Below are 19,445 nucleotides of genomic sequence, written 5' to 3'. Positions count from 1 at the left end.
TCACGTGGGTGCAGAAGTGAATAGATGGAGTGCAGGGTCGAGGATGTGCTGGGAAGGAGCAGGATGGGTGGCCCCTTCAAGATACCCCCAGGAAAATTCTGGACACTGCAGGTTCCCAACACTGGGAGGGGATCCTTAGACCTTTGTCAGCTTCAATCCTACAGTGAGCCCCACTCCTGAGCAGTGACACTGGAGGCACTTAAAGCAGTGAGGCAGTACACTGGGAGCTGCTGGGAAATGCCCTGGGAAACACTCCAGTCTGTGGCAATCTCACATACAGACCCAGGGGGTACATCCCCCCTCCCCACCACTTCCCACCCCAGTAGCACCAGTAAGTCTGTAACTCCTTCATTGGATGGATGCATGCTGAGCCTGCCCCTAAATCCACCTGCTTGGCATCAGCACTCCCAGTCCTGGTGCTGGCTTTGACCTGCAGGATCCTGCGTGTGTCCTGGTGTTCAGTAGCATCATTGAGCATCCCAATACTTGTTTGCACACTATGGACCTCTTGTCACCAGCAGTCTCTGGAAGTCCCCAGCACTACAGCAGTTTGTGCTCCTGCCTACCTACACTCCATTCCTGACTGACCCTCTTATTTCATGTTGTCCTACTCTGTTGTTAATTGTCAAGGTCTGCCCCAGCTCATTCATCCAGCTCCTTTCTTTGCCATGTGTTTCTCCAGGAGATGGTGCCCAAGCATATGAAGAAATCTTACTGGGTGCCTCCCCTGCATGGGAGACCACTTCCACTCACTGCATGCTGGTGAATCACTGGCAAAGGTATTAGTGAAAACAAACTTCAATCACATTGTGGATAAGGTTGAAAGAGACAACAGTGGGGTTATCTGGTCCCACCTCCCTCTTCAAGCAGGATAATCCAGAGCACATTGCACAGAATTGTGTCCAGACAGTCCTGGAATATCACAAGTGAGTGAGACTCCAAAATCTAGGCAATCTGTTCCAGTGCATGGTCACCTGAATGGAAAAGTTCTTCCTCATGTTCAGGTAGAATTAATAGGAATTTGCAAAAACACAACAAAGGGTTGTGTCCTGAGCCACTCTATTGCTTACAGCATGGATAATACATATAGTGAAAATCAAATAAGAATCAATTAGAATCAGTGGCAAGCTAAATTCAGTGGTATCATGGGGCTCCCTGCATCCCCCCACCCAGCACCCAGGGGACTCCCAGGCCCTACAGTGGCACCCATGGAAGTTTGCAGCCAGTACAACAAAATTGATTGTGCTGGTGCTCTTTATTTATACTCCTCCAAATACTCTTCTGTCTGGCTGTCCAGGCGCTCCAAACTGGCTCAGGAAGCTGTGAGGTGCTTCCTGATCCTATGTTTTCCTGTGGAGAGAGGAAGCTGCTGAGGCCCAGCCAGGGTGCAGGGGGGGGTGTGAGGGTGCAGAGCAGCGGGCACAGAGAACTCTGGGCAGATCATGGAGCTCACAGCACCAATATCCACAGCAACTTACTGGGCACCCAGAGCACCAGAACTCGAAATACCTCATGCCACCCCTTATTGGTTTGGCAGCTCCCCTACGCCCCACTAACTTACTTTCTCCTTTTCCTCCACACATGGAGCACACAACACAGCACCATTCCCAGCAGCATCGAGCCAAGGACCGCCACAATTCCTTCAATGCAGTACTTCTGGAAAGAATTAGCATCCACAGCGCCTGTGTCTGCCTTGCCCACCACAGCGTCTGGGTTTGCCCTGTTATCCACAGCATTTGGGTCTGCCCCGCTGTTCCCAGTGTTGGTGGATCTCCTGCTGACAGCGCTGTTGAGGCTCAGGCTCTTCACACCTGGAGGACCAAGTGTGCACGTTAGTGTGCTAATCTCACCGCTGACAATGCCAACAAATGTTCTTTCTTACTTCACTAGGATCTCTGAACGAGGGAATATCCTGTGGTGGCAACGTTTCCATGGCTTCAGTAGAAGCCAAGGGAACTCCCAAAGGCCTTGCAAGTCCCTGCTCTCTGGACCCTCTCTCTCCTCTCAGCTTTGCTTACATTTTGGTGTGGCCACGATCCAATTCTTCCAGTGTCTGCCTTTGCTCCCTGTTCCTGGGGATTCTTCACATGTACCCACAATTTCTCTTGTGCTCTGGCCAGGGATGATCTGACTGGGGCAAACAGTCCCTGGGTCTCAGCCAGAGACAAAACTGGCAGTGCAGATTCTGGAGCACCCTTGTAGCTCACCAGTACCACAGGGCATCACATGGGGGATCCTGTAGTGAGAATCTGAGGTGTGGGTGGAGGGGGACTACTATGTGCCCCTACATGCACCTGAAGCCTCTGCTGCCCAATTGTGCTTGTTAGGAGTGACCTGTACCCACCTCCTAGTATCATCCTCAGCTCCCTCAGAATTTCATGTAGCACTTTGGATGTCTCCATGGAAGATTGTCCCCTTCCATCTTGATACTCTGGACCTTAATGGAAAGAATAAAGTTGCATTTCTCCCCCAGCAAACCCTGGAAGCAGCACTCAGGCTGTGCAGTTGGTAAGGATTGACCAGTGATTCCTGCAGTGCCAGGGGAGTTAAAGTGCAGAGTCCAGCTGAGAAGCTGGGAAAGCCCTGCCTGTGCCCACAGCTGCAAACAGACTTCCCCCCAAAGAGCTCCCCTTATACCCTGGAGCACCATCTGTCCTGATGGAACAACAGAACAGGGAAGAGGATCATGGAAGAACACAGCACACCCAGGCTTTGCTCCCTGTTCCTGGGGATCCTTCACATTTGCCCACTATTTTTTTTGCCCTTGCCCATCTTCCCTTTCAAGGCTTGGCAGGTGCTGCCCTGGATGGAGACACTCTAATGCTGAAGGGTACAGCTGTCTCCATGGACAGGACTCAGGGGGCTGGACAGAGGATATGGGGGGAACACAGCTTCCATTTGCTCCTTGGAGTGAGATGGACAAAACCCATTCCCATGTCAAGGACAGCCACCCCCCAGCTCCCCCTCCCCATCCCAGCACCCACACCCCAAGGGGATTCAGTCAGGCCCTCTAGGGAGATACCTGAATTTCCCTCTTCCTTATTGCTTTTTCTGCAGTATGGGCAGCATTTGCCTGCCCCCAGTTTTCAGGACTTGTCTCTCACTTACAACCTGTGGCAGGACTGCCCAGTGCCTGGATAATTTTGAAAGCATTCCTCTATCCTGGCATGGGGACCTTCCCCAGGGTTGGCCAGCACTGTCAAGGATCGGGGAAAAGTAAAGCCTCAGCATGGCTCAGGCACAGAGTTTGCAGGAGGATAATGTAGGGTCCTCCTCAGCCATGCCGATCTGAGATGCACCCCTTCAGAGCCCAGTTGCAAGCAAGGATCCCCCTCTGTTGTGTCAGGACCTCCAGGATCTCAGAGCAAGGTCTGGGATGCAGATGCTGGGGGAGGGGCATTAGATCCAAAGTCACATTTCCCATCATTTGCTGAGGGGTGTGCAGGTGGCCTCACTCCCAAAAGAACAAAGTTCTGAAATCCCTGAGGATGGAGTGTGAGAGCTGCTGAGCATCTTGCTGCACCCACAGAGCGTCCAGGTGTGTCCCTGGGACAGCAACAGCAACAACCTGCACTCCCGAGGTGATGGCCCAGAGCTGCTCCTGGCTGCTGGCAGAGCACTGGCTCTGCACTGACAGTTTGGCACCGCACAGAGCCTGCAGACACACGGGGATCTCGGCAGATGCTGCTGAATGGCCAAAGAACAGCGATTACCTGCCCCTCCTGTTGTGTAAAAGGCCCTGGTGTTTTCCCCAGGGACTGGCACTGCCTGCTGGCCTTCCTGAGGCACTTCCTCCTGCATAGCCTCATGCTCCAGCGCTTTAGAGAGAAAGTGTGTTAGTTGAGTTCTGAGTCACTGCTGCTCATTGGGATCTGGCAGACCTGGGTGCTGGCCCTGGCCTGCCCACCTACCCACTGCCTGTGCTTGCCACGGAGCAGCCTCAACATCCTGGGCTGGCAGGGCCACCAGGAGGAGGATGAGAGTCAGGGCACACCGTGCCTGTACCATGATGCAGCTGCTGCTGCTGCTCCAGCCACTGCTGCTGAAGCCTGTGACACACAATGCACACTGCACACCAGGGCCTGGCTTTGTGGCTCTGCAGGGCACTTTGTGACCTCATGGGGGCTTCCACCAGCAACATTCTGCCATCTCCATGGGGCAACCAAATATTCCCCAGTTGCTGGTGACAGGTCAAGAGAAGCCACCAGATTCAGCCCTTCCCCAGCATACATAGGGTTCTCTGGAGAGCTGCTCTAAAAAACTCTGCAGAAACTACCTGGAATTTCACCTGTCTCCAGAGGAAATCCCAGTGCTCCTGGAAGTGCCTGAGGGTGTCAGGCAGCTGCTGGTGTTGACCTGCCCTGAACATGGACCAAACACTTCCTGGAGTTCCCTTGGAGGAGTCAGAAGCTGGCACCTGGGAATTATTTCAAACCCTTCATGCCCCAGATCAGTCATCAAACAGGACTGTCAGCTGGCAATTAAGCAGCATGAAGCTGTTCGCTTACTTTGCCCCTCATGGAGTAAGGAGCATACTCAGGAAAGCAAAGAAAATAGGACTTGTGGGCTGAGATTAAAACAGTTTAATAATTGAAATGCAGTAAAATAGTAATAATAATAATTTTAAAAGGAAAAAGAGGTGATGAGAGGAAGAGAACACACAAGGAAACAAGTGATGCACATTACAACCGCTCACCACCTGCCAACCAATGCCAAACCAGCCCCCAAACCCCTTGAAGCCCTTTGTTCTGGGTAACTCCCCTATACTGGGCATGATGCTCTATGGCACAGAGCATCCCCTTAGCCTGTTCAGCACAGCTGTCCCACCCATTTTCCCTCCCAGACTTTAGTGCACTTGCTCCCTGGCAGAGCATGGGACACAGAAAAGTCCTTGGCTCAGGGCAAGCAGCTCCTTGGGGCTACCTCTCCTGTCTCACAGCTGATTTGCTGCCCATCCCACTGGCCCAGCAGCACCCACTGCAGGCCTGCCCTGGTCACCAGCACCCCACGTACCTGGCACAGAGCTGGGGGATGTCTGCAGTGGAGGCCAGCTCAGCGGGTGCCCCTGAGGCTCCCCCTGGCCCAGCATGGTTCCCACTCACCCTGGTCTGGGGGGCATCATGCAGCTGTTTCTTCATCCCCCAGAGTTTCTGTCCCCAGTGGACCAGCACCAACCCACCTTTGCTGGCCACCTCCATTCTGGGCCACAGTGCCACTGCTCTGGGGCAGCCCAGGAGCTGCCCAGACAAGTGGGGCCCATCACAACACCTCGCCACCTACCAAAGGAGCGTAGAGGAGTGGCCTACATACCTGGGGACCCTGCTGGCACCAACACACAGGGTCTGCTGATATCCATCATAGCCACCACCGTGAGGGCATCCCCTGGCAGCCACATGTCCCAGGACAGCCACATCCTCCTCAAGGCACTGGCCAAGGAGATCCTTTGGGAGTACTCCCTGGTCAGACAGGACGATCTGAGCAGCATCCCCATGGCTTGGAACCTTGGAGCCATCCTCCACGGAGACACTGGCTTGCTCTCACTGCCAGTGGAGTTGTTCAGCCCCACAGCAGCATCTCCAAGAGCAGCAACTGTCTTGAGTCTGGAGCAACTCACCACTGGCAGGATGGAGCCCTGGAAGCTGTGCTGGAGTACACGGCATGTCTCACCATCACCCCAGCTTGCCATGTGTACCGACTCCTCAGCCTCAGCTGGGCCTGGGAAGATGATGGAACAGATCCCCCAGGAGGTCTGCAGGAGGGCATGAGGTGATTCAGGACAGCCAGCACAGCTTCCCCAAGGGCAAGGCCTGCCTGACCAACCTTCTGCGGTGGGGCAACTCCACCCGGGGACAAAGGGCAGACTGTGGATGGCACATCTCTGGGCTGTTGGCGTGGCACCCCCAACACCCTTCTCTTCCCTGGAGAGGGGCATTTGCAGGGGGTGTCTGGTGGATGAGTTGATTGGATGGTTGCAGTCTTGATCAAGTCGATCAAGGGAAGCAGCTGATGGAATAATTTGATTTTGGTGGTTTTGACACGGTCTTTCTCAGGACCTTTCTGGACCAAACTTCCCGGCACGCGGCTGGATAAACGCGTGCTGCGACAGATGAGGAGCGGGCCAAGGGGTCACGGCGGCCGGGCTAACACCAGGGCAAGGCAGGAGCGAGGGGACGGTTCGGGGAGCTCCCTCGGGAGCAGGGATGGGAGGCCGCGGGCCCCTCACCGCCGGCCCCTCACGGCCGGGCCCGCGCCGCTCCCGCTGCCGCGCTCGGTCCTGGCCCCGCCCCCGGGCGGCCGTGGCGGGGCGTGGGCGCCCCCTGGAGGCGCGGAGCGGGTTCTGCACACCCCCCTACTCCTCGCGTCCCCCGTGGGGGCAGAGTCGGGAATGGCGAGGGGAGGGGAGGCCGGGGACATAGGAGACACAGATGGTTATGGGAACGCGGGGTCTGGGCGTCTCCGGGTGCTGTGAGGCGACAGGAGGTGCCAGCGGCGCCAGTGGGAGCCGGGAATGCCCGCAGCGAGGCGGGAGGGGCCTCCCAGAGGGCCGGAATCCATATGCGCGGGGCGGGTTCCGGGCGGACCGGAAGCGCGGCTGAACCCGTTGCCGTGACAGCGGGCCCTGGGCCGCCATGGAGGCCTCGCTCACTGACATGTACGACCAGGCACTTCTGGGCATCCTGCAGCATGTCGGCAACGTGGAGGAATTCCTACGCATCCTCTTCGGCTTCCTCTACCGCAAGACCGACTTCTATCGGCTCCTCCTGCGGCCCGGGGACCGCCTGGGCTTCCCGCCCGGCGCGGCGCAGGCCATGGCCCTGCAGGTACCGGCGAGGCCCGGGGGGATGGCGCGGCCTGGCCTTGCTCGCGCCCGGCGCTGTCCCTACCGCGGGGCCGAGTCGAACGGGTCGTGTCTTCCCGGCTGGGCGGTGTTCGTATCGGGCCAGCGGTGGGGTTAGGTCCGGGCAGAGCGGGGAATGCGGGGCGGGAGTCGGGCGGCACAGCAGCCCTCAGGACACCGGCGCTGCCTGGAGGAGCGCAGAGAGAGGTCCTTTCAACTGGGGGGAAGCGTCACCCTCGTAAGAAGATGAGGAGCCCCGGAGGCAGGTGAGGACTGAGAAACCCCTGTAGGAAGAGCCCGGTTGCGACAACAGCTCGGAGCTTGGCCCCGGGAGCATCGGGGCAGGAGGGTCTCAGGGAGCTGCCGCCAGGAGCCGTGGGAGCCCAGAGAGAGGCAGGAGGCAGATGAAGACCCGGGAGTCGTTGAGGGAAGCAGGTCTGGGCTCGGCTCAGCGAGAGCTTGTGGCCGGCATTGCACTGGTCCTGCTCCTGACCTGCCAGGTTCCGTGTTGGAGCAGCTTTGACTTGGGTTCCTCCGGCCTGTTGTTAATCTTCACTGGCAAGGAGGAAATGAGCTCGTAAAACTTAAGAGTGAGGCCGGTTAAAGGTATTTGTCTTCTTGGACTAGTGAATTTTCCTTCCCAGGCACATCAGGCCTGGTGTGCCACAGGCAGGGTGACAGGGGTACTGCTTCTCCCTGTGGTGCTCTGTGGCACTTGGGGGGTCCTCATTACTGCCAGGACAAGCCCCTGCTGGTCCCTCCGGATTAGGCAGACCGCAGAGGGGGCTCAGGCTGCAGAGGGACAGCATGGAGCTCAAACTATTGGGCAGAAGGCAGTGCTGTGTCTGGTGTCCCCCTGGGACTTTCTGGGGCTGGGCACAAGGGTGGAGGTGCAGCATTCCTGCCATGGGCAGGTGTTAGTCAGGTCAGCCTCATGGCTGCAGCCAGAGGCACCCAGAGTGTGGGGGCAGTGTGGAAGTGGCTCATTTCTCATCCTTGCTCGACTGCAGTCCAGGGGGCACAGTTCTGAGATGTTGCTTTGCATGATCCATGCAGGGCTGGTGCTCACCTCTCCCATATCCTCCCCTCTGCTCACTGCCTGGGGAGAAAAGCTGGGGTGAGTGGCACAGGCTTCTGTCCTGTTGTGATTGTGCTGGCATGAGCCCTCCCTGGGCCATGTCCTTTGTCCTGCACCTCCTGGACCCAGAGGAAGACTTGAATCGAGCAGGTGTGCCAGTCCACTGCTGGAAGCATTAAATCTGCCTCCAAAATATTCCTGGGAAGCGAAGGAGGGCTGTGTTTGATGCTTGCACACATTTAGAACGTGTTTACAGTGCCAAAGCCCTGGCACTTGGGTGGGAGAACTTGCTGCCTTTTCAAGAAGCAGGTGCAGGGTCTGAGTGGCCATCACTCCTCGCTGCAGATGCAGTTGTGGGCTTCACTTCTGACCTTCAGCCTGCACTGGACAGGCACGGCCAGAAGCCAGATGAGGGGTAGGATTGCATCTCCTGGGATCATGTCTTCTTCTGCACCTGTCTGTTCGGGCACAACCAGTACTAGATCAGCTGTCCTGCAACTTTCCTGGGCAGCTCATCCTGTTTGCCATCCAGGCTTGCAAATGGTCCCCAGGTGAGCCCTGGAATATGGGGTAAGGGGAGGCTCTCTTGGAGCTCCCTCCCAGCCAGGAGCTGAATCTCACCACTCTGCTTTTCCCTGGAGTAACCAGCCCTCTTCCCAGGCTGGGGTGAGTTGGCTGTGAGAATACAATCCTAGGAACAATTCCAAAATGCTCCCAGGAGTTTCTGAGGTCTGCTTGACATGGCCATGGGACTTTTCAAAGAGTCACCAGCTGTTTTTGTTGGTGGCTGAAGCAGCTGGGGATAGGTATGTGGTGCGAGAGAGGAAAGGCGGGAAGGAGTAGGTGCCCCACGTGTGTGATGCTGCTCCTTTCCTTCTCTTAGCATCCCAGGCAGAGCTGGCAGTGCTGCTTACTTGGTTTGTTCGTTCTCTCCCAGGCATTCCGAGTGTTTGAACGGATGGCCAGGCAGGACGATGAGAAGAGGCGCCGGGAGCTGGAGGTGAAGCTGAGGAAAAAGGAGGAGGAGGAGGAGGCAGCTGCAGCCGCTGAGAGGGTGAAGCTGTGCCCTGCAGCTCAGGAGATTGAGGTGGAGACAACAGAACACATCCCAGCACCACATACTGGGGAAGCTGCAGGCACTCAAGAATCAGCTACAGCCCAGGGTGCCGCAGACCCCAGCCCAGGGATGGTGGAGCCTCCGGGGGCTGCTGCCCCAGCAGAGCTGCCCACGTAAGGGTCTCTTACTTTCTTCATGCTCCTGGTAGGAGGGGAGGCAAAACTGTGGACAGGGTGTCCACTGTTCCCTGCACAGCCCTTTTCAGATTTTGACCTTCCTGTCACTCAGCCCTTCGGGAGGCTGTGAGGATTTCCCTTGCAGGCTTCCCAGGCCAAAGGCATTGTGTAACTCCCCATGGGAGGGCAGCAGTTGTTGTCCTGTGGGGGGTTCAGGGTTTTCCACTCTGCTCTCAGCAGGGGAAGTGACATATCATGTATGTGGCCCCACAAAGCTGGGCTAGGCCATGTGGCTGCTCCACAGATGGGTTGTGGTGTGCACTGTTCCCTTTCTGGCACTTGGTAAGGCTCACGTGGAACTCGTGGGACCAGCCTGCAACCATTTTGTTAGTGCTGGACTCCCTAGCGTGCTGGGAGACATCCCAGAAGCCGTCTGGAAGTGTGCATGGATACCTACAATACCTCCAAGTTAGTGCTGGCAGGCCTGACCATGTGACATTTGCAGCAGCAAATGGGTTTGGAGCCCTCTAGAGGTCTCTGGCTGAGCCCTTGGTTGAGAGAAGGGCCAGCTTTGAAGATCAATCAAATGCTGCAGAGTTTTCTCTTTAGCCAGGCCTGGTGGCGTTCCACCAGTGCCAAGCAGCCTCCATTTGTGCAGAAATGTCCTTGTGTCAAAGTCCTTCCACAGCTTCTGGGATACTTCCAGTCTCTGACTCTGCTGGGCAGCAAGACATGAGCCAGCATGGCCTCTCTGAACCGTGTACCTGTGTGCAGGTCCTGCACAGGGTTCACTCATCCTTCCCTGGCATCACCTTGACCCTGAGCTAACCCTTACTCAGGGCCTCATGAGGTTCAAACTCCTGTGTTTCTTTGCTGACCAAGTCAAGGGAGTGATGCTGTGAGTTGGCTGTGCAGACTCCATCTCCTCCTCCCCTCCGTGGTGTGTTCTATGGTCAGATCCCATCTGATGGCTGTGCCGACCTTCTCCAATCACCACAATGGTCCTGGCCATATGTGGGGCTTTGCTGTGGCTTGTCCCTGCTGTCCCACTGGTGCTTGGTGGGAGGGAAGCTTGGGCTGGTGATCCCTGTCCTCCCAGCCAGTTTTGGACATGTCATTGGGAAGAGCTGCCAGAAAGAAGTGGACCACTGGAAGAACCCTAAGGACTGGTATGACTGATGCTGTCTAGGGGCAGAGAGAATTCAGAGCTCAGACTTTGGGCTGTTGACCCTTGGAAGGGACAGTCTGAGAACCAAAATCTTGGGAACAGTGGAATAAGTGGCAGGAGTGGAGAGGTTTGGTTCTTCCCCCACGGGTGTTTGGGCACTCAAACATGGTCATGACTTCAAGGCTGCCAGAGCTCAAGGAGCTCTAGGACAGTGCTCTTGGGCAAATGGTGAGATTGTTGAGGTTGTCTTGTGCAAGGCCAGGAGGTGGACTCAGTGATCCCTGTGGGTGCCTTCCAGCTCAGGATATTATTCCATGAATCCATTATTCTAGGACAATGGTGGAGTCAGGTTCTGTAGCGTTGGCTGCAGTCTGTGTTGGGGAAGAGCCTTAGAGTGGCCACCATTGGGGGAGGGGGAAAGGGGACCGGCAAGCTGCCTGGTGAGTCAAATGGTCCAATGGGAGGAGGAGAAAGGGCTTATGTGTAACTGATGTGCATCCCACAGGTTAAAGATAAACCAGATGCCAAAAATGAAGTCACTTGCAACGCCTGTGCTGGAGCTGTCCTAGTATAGGAGGATTGTCCATGGAGCTACCAGTCTGACACCAATCCCTGGGCAAAGTTAGCAAGTCAGAAAAAGCCCTGCCAGAGTGCACAGCACAGGCCTGAGTGTGTCCAGCTCAGCTTTCTCTCAGTGGAGAAGAGAGGGAGAGCTTGGAGGTCCACTGAAGCTGTGAGCAGAGAGTTGGCCTGGGCTGAGTGCCAGTTACACGTGTCCCTGTGCAGGTCACGTTTCTGTGGTTTGCCCTGTGACATTTCACCTCAGGACTTTGGTTGTGGGGCAGCAGCTGGTGTGAGGAGAGTTCAACTGCCTGAAAACAAATGTCAGGGCTAGGAAGGAAACTGAAGGGATCAGGAAGGAAGATGAGAGCTCATGTGGGAGCAGGATGGGTTTGACAGCAAGTGTGGTGGAGCCAAGAGGGATGGTTTCCGCTGTGTGTGGTGAGAGCCTGGTTAAAACCCTCACATGTGCCACCCTCTGAGTGTGTCCTGGCACCGCTGGAGAGTAGCCCCTGTCACACCTCAGACACTCAGGTGCTGTTTTGCAGCCTGCAGCTGTGGCTTTGAACACCAAACCCTGTGTGACGGCTCTCCCCTGGTGTTGCCATGAAAAGAAGGTGCCTTCTGCTCAATATAGCTACCACTGTGACTTCTTCCCTGCCTCTTCTCTTACTGCTCCCACCATCCCAAACTCGCTGATGGGGTAGAACACCTGCAGCCCCCTTGGCACCTGCCCAGTTTCAACACGTGGTGGGTGAGACCGGGTGCAGGAGGTCCCCTCCCAGTCCCAGAAGTCTAGTGGTTTCCAGGCCAGGAGAGTGGGGTGTCTGCAGGCTTGAAGTAGGGCAGAGGAACCCACGGGTTTGTCATGGGGCTGTAGTTGGTTTCGATGCCTCTGGGGGGCACTGGAGCCCCCTGAAAGGCAGTGGGGGCCAGGCGGGCACCCCACACAGACTATTAATAATTTAACAAACTACTTAATTCTCCACAGCCCCTTCCTTCTGAGCAAAACCCAGAGCTGCCAGTATGAGGGGCTACTGGGTATGAGGGGCTCATGAGTAATGCACAACTCTGGCAGCAGGAATGAAGAACAGAGCTTAAACAAAAACATTTTCCATCTCTTTCCTTCCCTCTGCCCCTCCAGCCGCCGGTGAAGAAAACCGCTGCCACTGAAATCTATATAAAAACTTGCTCATTCTGTCAGCCTGATGGCTCTGGAAATGTAGGGCAGATACCATCCCAGATCTGCCAACTCCCATCAGAGCCTCACGCTGTGCCAGGATGCTGGGGTGCTGGTTGGGAACATCTTACAAAGCACAGTGAGATGGCAGCAGCTTTTTCAGCATCAATCAAGATGAATCAAGCCAGTTTTGCAGGTGTGGAGATTTTTAGGGTTCAGTCTGGGGCTCAGCTGGGTCTCTCCAAGTCCCTCACCTTCCCCACTTGTGAAAGGGAAGTGAATCCATTCTCTTTGCTGCCCTGTAAATGCACTGAGTCTTGAGGTGTTTTTGGGGTGACACTGGTGCCAGGAGCTGTGCTGAGGGGGACAAAGGTCTCTGCCACAGAAGAAGCCAGGATCCTCTTGCTCTGAGTGTTCCAGCCATCCTTCCCCAGCTGTTGCAGCTCTCTTGCTGTCCCTACCTTGCTAGGAGGGTAGCAGGGCACAGCCCTCCTCACACCTCACCATGAGGCTGTTCTTTCTGGCATTGCAGCTGTACAGTCCCAGCTCTGGCTCTTCCCCCATCTGCTCCCAGAAGCCATCCTTGCCTGAGCTCAGCTCCTAATTTTGAACACCTCAGCTGCCCAGCACCCTCCCCTTCCCCCAGCTTGGATTCCATCCTGCATATATTTGCCACACAGCATTTAAAATAGAGCCTGGCAGCCCACGTGTGGCACTGCGCAGCCTGGCCTGTGCTTGTGCTTTATGACTTTGGTTCCTGGCTTCCCTCTGCTCCTTGCTTTCTCCCAGTATGAACTGGGGGGAAGCTCTCATCCCCCTGTCCTGTGAGTCCCTTCCCTTACTCCATGTATGGGCAGGAGGCTGGGAAGGGCAGTCCTGTAAGACTGTGCGTGATGGTGAATGTCTCACCTTCATGTGTATCTCCATCTAGCTTTTGTGTCTCTCCCAGGTGGTCCAACCAGATGTGCTCAGGATGGGGTAGCTCTGGTCTGTACCTTAGAGATCATCTGGGCAGGTGAGATCTCTGCGAGGAGGATCTGTCAGTGTGGACAGCACAGCCAGGGCTGGAAGCACGGCCACTGGGACACAGAACACCATGCCAAGTAGGCCCAGCAGGATATGCAAGTGTCTCATTCCTAGGAGGCCTTTGGCTGCTGCTGGGCGATCTGGCACAGTAACAGGCAGAGCAGAATGAAACCCTGGGCTCTCTGTGGCCTCAGCCAATTGCCTTCTGCAGTGTGGAGAGGGAAGTGGCCGCTAAAGGAGTGGGCTGAGGTGAGGAGGGGGCTCTTCACTAGCTCCCCACTTTGTGGGACCTTAAAGGAGACCCTTCAGGTGTTCTGAAGTCTGTGACTGGGGAAGGGACTCCACTCACCCTATGTACACAGTGCCATTGTGCCAAGGAAGGGGGCAAACAGGCTGAGCCCTGAGCCCTGGCCAGCCTGACTGCCCCAGTCACCTGGTCCAGGTGAGCCCTGCCACCTCCCTGACATTGCTTTGCTGTCCCTGGGAGTGGGTGTTGGAGCTCAGCAGTGACCTATAAAATCTACACCTGTGATCTGGTGTACTCCTGGCTTGCTGGCTGGTGAGAAGCAGGATTGAACTGAAATACATTAGTCTGGTGAGCTGACACCTAACATTCCAGCTCTCTCTTGAGACCCATCACTCCCATTCCCAGAGCCCCTGGTGACCTGGAGTTAACCCTTTGTGAGACTCACTGGGAGCATCCCTGGGATGACACAGCAGTGCTCTGGGAAATTTCCATGAGGCGCCTGTGTGAATCTAACTCGACTTAGCAACAGCTTGGCTTTGCTGGAAGCCCAGATGGCATTTTGTTGTGAGGTGCCTGCAGGATGGGCTTCCTGGCATGGCTTCATCCTCCTTGGGGTGCTGGGGACAGGAATTTCACTGCTGGTCACCCTATGTAGGGGAGCAGTGCTGTGAAGAGGAGCTGTTGCTGTATGCTGCTAACTTTGAGGCTGGTTTTGTTTGACTCAGAGACTGTGTTATCCCAAGCTTCCTCCTCTCAAGCCTTTTCCATTCAGAAGGGAGGGGAGCCCTTAGGTTCATCCCAGTTTTGTCTGGGATTGTCCAGACCAGAAGCCAGTTAAACTGGTTTCCTTCTCCACTACTGCCCCTATGGACTTTGCTGATGAGCTCACCTCAGAGTCTGTGCTCTTCTTCCGGCCTGACCTAGAAAGGAGCTGATCTTGATCCATATTTAAGGAGAATCTGTCCTGGTTCCGATTCCTCTTATGCACGTGGGGCTGTGCACAGGGAGTTCCTCTGGCACGGCCAAGGCCTGTCATGAGCAGGAGTCAGACAGAGCTCAGAGAACGGCCTGACCTGATATAACTGAGCTCCATCTGGCCCCATATCCTGTCTCCATCAGCAGCAGATGCTAGGGGAAGAGGAGAAGAACAGAATGAGTGGTGCAGTGATACTTTCTCTGTTTTCACCCTGCCCTGATACATAGTGGCTCAGCAGCTTTCTAAGCACTTGGTCCGTCAGCCCTTTGGAGGGATTATTTTCCCTTTCCTTTCTGAATTTCAGCCCTCCCATGCCTGGGGGCTCTGCAACAGCATCCTGCAGCAGGTCCTTGTGGTGCAGCACTGCCATGCATGGCTGTTTTCTCTGTGCAGGTAAAGAGGCATTGAGTGGGTTCCCAGTCCCCTTCTCTGCCTTCTGTGGGGTTCTTCTGTGGGGTTCTTCTGTCATGTCCGTTTTCCCCTTTCAGCCTGTTTTTAGGCTGAAGAGTCATCATTTGCATGCTTCTTTCTCCCTTGAGCATCCTTGTGCTCCTGGTCCTACATGATTCTCCAGTGCTCTGAGGGCCATACCCATGCTTGTTTGTGGACCCATTGGTGTTCTCTGCCTCCTACCCTCTTTCTTTTCTCCTTGGCTGTCCTGCTTTTGCAATGAGGCCAGGAAATCCTCTTCCAGCCACATGGTACTTCTCACAGTAAAGTGACATCACTCCAACCTCTTTTCCTCCCTTCCCAGCTCTCCCCAGTGCTGACAGCTTTTTGAGGTGGGAGCAAGAGCTTCATGGAAATTCTGTGTTGGTGAGACCTTTTCCTGCTGACATGCCCCACTCCTTGGCTCCTTATGTGGCACCAAGGCTTTTGGCCCTCAGGGTCTGCAGCACTGCACTCACAGTGCTGTTGTATTTGGTTTCTGGGAGGAATGTGTCCAGGTAATACTGAGGAAAGCAGGGAAATGTAACTTAAGTAATCTTTATTAAGTGGAGTCTTTCTTGCAATGGAGAGAAGCCATTCCTGCTGGGAGAATGATTTTAATCCATATGCCTTCTCCCATTGTGGTGGGAACTTAACTGCTCAGGAAGCATCCTTTCAAAAGGATGAAACACTTGAGCTGAGGGTGAAATCCCTTAGCCCTTTCTGGTGCAGCCCTCGTCGCTCTAGCCTTTTGCAGACGATGAGGAACAGTCAGGGTCCAATTTTCCAGTGTTCTCATGGAGAACCAGGCCCCTCTGGTTGGGTAGCTGAGATCAGCAGTAGAGTGCCAGTTTCCCTGTGCTGCACTGAACTGCTAAGGCTTTTGGTTGCCCTACCAAGGTACAGAGCTCCAAAATTAGGTCCTGGGACCAAAAATAACTAAATTAAAACCTATAAATTTTTCTCTCAACAAGCAGAAGATCACGGAGCTGGAAACCAAGGGACAGCATGTGCCCAATTCTTAGGTAAAAAAGCAATCACTGTTTGCTTGGTTTAATATTGGAGTCTTCTCCAAAAGAGGCCTAACGTGGAAAACTACCTGAATTGGGTCAGGTTTTGTTGGTGGTGCAGGGGTCTGAGAGGCCACCTTGTCCTCTGTTCCCACAGCTCAATCCCATTGGCTTCCTTTGACCTTGTCCCTTTTTCCCAGGGGAGTGTAGGTCTCTTAGGAGATCTCTGAAGCCCAAGGTCTAAGCTCTTTGCAAACAATAAAGATCCCAGGGGTCTTTTCCAGACAATAGCATGTCCTACTGTCCTTGACCTAAATATCCCAGCAGTAGTGAAATTTAGCTCCCTGGTGCCGGCACTCCAACACTCTTCTGTGAGCTGGTAGTGGCATTTCAATTTGCCTAATATCAGTAAGTTGGTGCTGTTGAACAGCTCTGTAAATAACTCAGGACGCAAAAGGGAAGGCTAAAAGCTCTCCTGAAGTGAGTGAGCTTGGCAAAGAGCAAGACTCTCCCCCAGCAGGGAGAGGGGCAGGGCATCATGGTGGGGCTGGCGAGGGCTCCAGATGCAGAGGAGGCGGGTGGATTTGTTGGCTGGCTGCTGAGTAGAACAGCAAAGGCATCATGTGGGTGGTGCCTTGGGCATCTGGTACTCAGGAGCCTTGACCCCTTCCCACTTCATCACCTGGGCTCAGTGACACGATGGGATCTAGAGGAATGTGGCTTGATGGGCTTGATTTTTGGTTGTTGGTCCCATCCTGATGGTAAGTTGAAGCTCTGAGGCTTCCTGAAGGTGAGGTGACCTTTGAAGTACAAGTCTCAAGAGGAGCAGCTGAGGGAGCTGCAGGGGCTTAGCCTGGAGAAAAGGAGGCTCGGGGGGACCTTCTCACTCTTGACAACTTTCTGAAAGGAGAGTGGACCCAGGTGGGGATCTGGCTCTGCTCCTAGAGAGCAAGGGACAGGACAAAAGTAAACAGTCTCAAGTTGTGCCAGGGAGCTTTAGGTTGAATATTAGGAAGATTCCTTCAGGGAAAGGGCTGCCCAACCCTGGCACAGGCTGCCTAGGGCAATGATGGAGTCCTGTCCCTGTGGAGATTTAACAAATGTGCAGATTTGGCACTTGAGTACATGAGTTAGTGGTGGCCTTGACAGTGCTTGGGAGCACCATTGGACTTGATGATCTCAGAGGGTTTTTCCATCCAAAATAATTCTGTGATTCCTTGTAAGGCTGATGGTGAGCACTGCAGGCTTGGGCCTGAGCTGCATTTCCTGGCTGAGCTGTGCCTCAGGTTTCAGATTGAGGAGGAAGGCATTGGCTCGAATTTTTCACTTTTTGTTTTTGAGAGCACGACCACCAAGCTGCACAGTGCAGTCCTGGGGGTGTGTGCTCAGGACCCCAGGGATAATGGGCTATGGGGAGCTGTTGACAGACTTCTGCCCGTTTTTGGGGGTGAAGAAGACTTTCCAAAACTGGATTTGGGTTGTTCTCCAGCAAACTAAACACACCTGGGCTGAAAGAAATCCTGAGGATTGGGAGGGCCCTGGACCACTGCTGTGCTCAGGGCTGGAGCTTGCTGCCAGCCAAGGAGTGTTGGAGAGGATTGGGATGGATCAGAGTGGTTCCTGAGGCTTATTGACTGCAGTGTGACTTGAACTGTAAGGGAAGGGATTTGGCATTCAACTTGCTTAGTGCTGTGCCAGAGCCCTCATTAGTTGAAGTGCTGGTACAAAGAAGCCATTGTGGAGCCCTGGGTGCCTCCTGGACCCCAGCAAAGGTCTGGGAGCTGCAGACTGTGTTTTCCTACCACGGCACTTCCCAGGCTGAACCCAGAACCCAGGCTGAACCCAGAGACAGAAAGTGCAACTGTCCGGATGTTTTGATGCCAAAAGATGTTAAATCTGGAGGTGGGGGGGAGGCTCCTTTGCAGCTTGCTTGCAGAAGAAGCACAAAGCTGGAATTTTCCATGCACACAATCCCTGCAGCTTTCTGATGAGGTTAAACCTCTGGCTTCCCTACCTGTTGCTACAGCACCCACACTGGAACTCCAGTGAGTGGAGGGCACCCTTGGCCCTCTTCAAAATCACTTTAGAAGGTTTTTTTTTTTAGCTTTAACTGTTGTCCAGCTCAGTAGCAGCTTTTTGGGGTGCACAGATCTTCCTGTGTCTTGAGGCACTGTAGGTTCTCATCCGGAGGGCTCATAAGCAGAAGTTCTGGAAATCCAGTATCTGGAAATCTGTATTCCAGTAAATCTGTATTGTGTTGCACGTGCTGGTGTCTTTGGGTAAGCGTGGCCTTTCTGCAGTGATGTGGAATGGGCTTTGCCATCCCCCTGCGAGCTGCCTGCCTCCCTAGCTGGCACTGCTCTGTAGTTTCTGCCCTGCTGGGCTTCACGCAGCCCCTTTAGTTCTGGGAGGGCAGGATGCAGGTGTGGTGCAAGATGCTTCCCCAGAAGGGAGGAGGGATTTGTGATAGTGTGAAGGCCTGGAGGCTGCTAGGGGTCTGACAGACTACCCTAGGTGGGTTACCCTAGTGTTGCCATGGCAGGAGGATGGTGCCTGCTGACATGGTGCTGGTTCCCAGCAGGCCTGTGCTACCTGCAGCAGCAGTTTCAGGGGGACAGGCTGTGGGCTGTTCCTCTCATCCTTCCTCCATATCTCCACATCTGGCCTGACATGTTTTCCTTAAAGCTGCCTAAATCATTCACCTTGACTAATAGCAAACAGCAATACCAGCTCTGGATGAAGCTTTCTGGGAATGCCAGTAGTGGGAGGATGTCTGCTGTACTGGCCACTGAGCCGTGGCATCCTTGACTGCTAGATCCAGGTATCCTGGACTTCCCTTCCTGAGAGGGCAGGGATCCTGCCTTGGAAAACTGAACTGCTCCAGGCTTAGAGGATCACTTTCATTGAGTTGTTCTCAAAATCCTTGTAATTTTTCCCTTCTTCTTATGGGGAACAAAAAGAGGTCCACTGGGATTATGTCATATCAGTTCCCTCCCATGACACTTTCCCACTTCTGCCCCTCATGCTGCTGTGTCTTTTCCTCAACTTTTGCATGCTTGCATCAAAACTCCTCAATGAAGAGGAACTCGGTGAGCTGCCCTGCTTCTTCTCAGCTCAAACAACCAGATCCTTTGGTGTGTTTGATTCCTGCTCTTGGTTTATGTCCAGCATGTGTTCATAGAGTTGGTGCTGCAGCAGTTGAGCTCCAAGGACAGAAACATGTTCAGCTCACTGTCCACAGAGCGAGGATTGCTGTTGCCGTTTCCACATTGCTCAGCTTATCGTGCATCACCAACCCACGGAGCTGGGAATCCCAGAGTAAGAAATGCCCAGAAATCTGTATATGGGGCTCAATCCTCAGACATCCAGCATGCCCACCAGCGACAACACTGCCACCTCTCAGGGGGTCTTGGTCCTCTTGTGCTGCTGCTGAGGGTCTCACCCCATGCGTAGGGAGTGGCTCCAGTCCCAGGGACAGCACAGCCATGCTGCACCATGTGGCTCTGAGGAGTGGGAAACAGATCGGCTGCTTCTCCACGGTGCATTGTTAAAGGTTTCACCTCCCCCAAAATGACACATTGCGAGCAAAAATAGAACAAGACAGAACACATAGACCCACCCCCACCATCCCCACCACCCGGCAGCCAAGTGCAGGCAGTGCCAAACCCTTGGGTTTAAAAGCTGGTGCTTTGTCACCCT

At 54.6% G+C, this 19,445-nt stretch overlaps 2 protein-coding genes across 2 annotated transcripts in view; one reads left to right on the top strand and one right to left on the bottom strand.

The window, feature by feature from the left end:
- Positions 1-1,258: 1,258 nt before the first annotated feature.
- On the bottom strand, positions 1,259-6,173 carry LOC117007873. The gene is made up of 4 exons (XM_033081309.1): positions 5,311-6,173; positions 2,345-2,437; positions 1,562-1,811; positions 1,259-1,350 (listed from the first exon to the last, which is right to left on the bottom strand). Exons 1-4 carry the CDS (start codon positions 5,930-5,932, stop codon positions 1,341-1,343), a joined length of 975 nt encoding a protein of 324 aa, XP_032937200.1. The 5' UTR covers positions 5,933-6,173; the 3' UTR covers positions 1,259-1,340.
- Positions 6,174-6,388: 215 nt separating this feature from the next.
- Positions 6,389-19,445, top strand: part of NUDCD3 (NudC domain containing 3) — a 29,022-nt gene continuing 15,965 nt past the window's right edge. The window contains exons 1-2 of the mRNA XM_033081274.2: positions 6,389-6,821; positions 8,854-9,146. Coding sequence (XP_032937165.1) covers positions 6,630-6,821; positions 8,854-9,146 — 485 coding nt within the window. The 5' untranslated portion in view covers positions 6,389-6,629. The remainder of the gene's footprint in view (positions 6,822-8,853; positions 9,147-19,445) is intronic.

Source organism: Catharus ustulatus, chromosome 27 (genome assembly GCF_009819885.2).
Source record: "Catharus ustulatus isolate bCatUst1 chromosome 27, bCatUst1.pri.v2, whole genome shotgun sequence".
In the NCBI taxonomy this organism is placed as follows: Eukaryota; Metazoa; Chordata; class Aves; order Passeriformes; family Turdidae; genus Catharus; species Catharus ustulatus.
This window is presented reverse-complemented; position numbering and strand designations above follow the sequence as displayed.

What these genes read in the sequence shown, in the direction of transcription:
- LOC117007873 (XM_033081309.1), bottom strand. Translation starts at nt 5,932, where the DNA reads ATGCCCCTCTCCAGGGAAGAGAAGGGTGTTGGGGGTGCCACGCCAACA. An exon ending in GGTGCCAGCAGGGTCCCCAG is followed by an intron (nt 2,438 to 5,310) that starts GTATGTAGGCCA and finishes CTTTCCATTAAG; the next exon opens with GTCCAGAGTATCAAGATGGA. An exon ending in GCTGAGGATGATACTAGGAG is followed by an intron (nt 1,812 to 2,344) that starts GTGGGTACAGGT and finishes TTGGTCCTCCAG; the next exon opens with GTGTGAAGAGCCTGAGCCTC.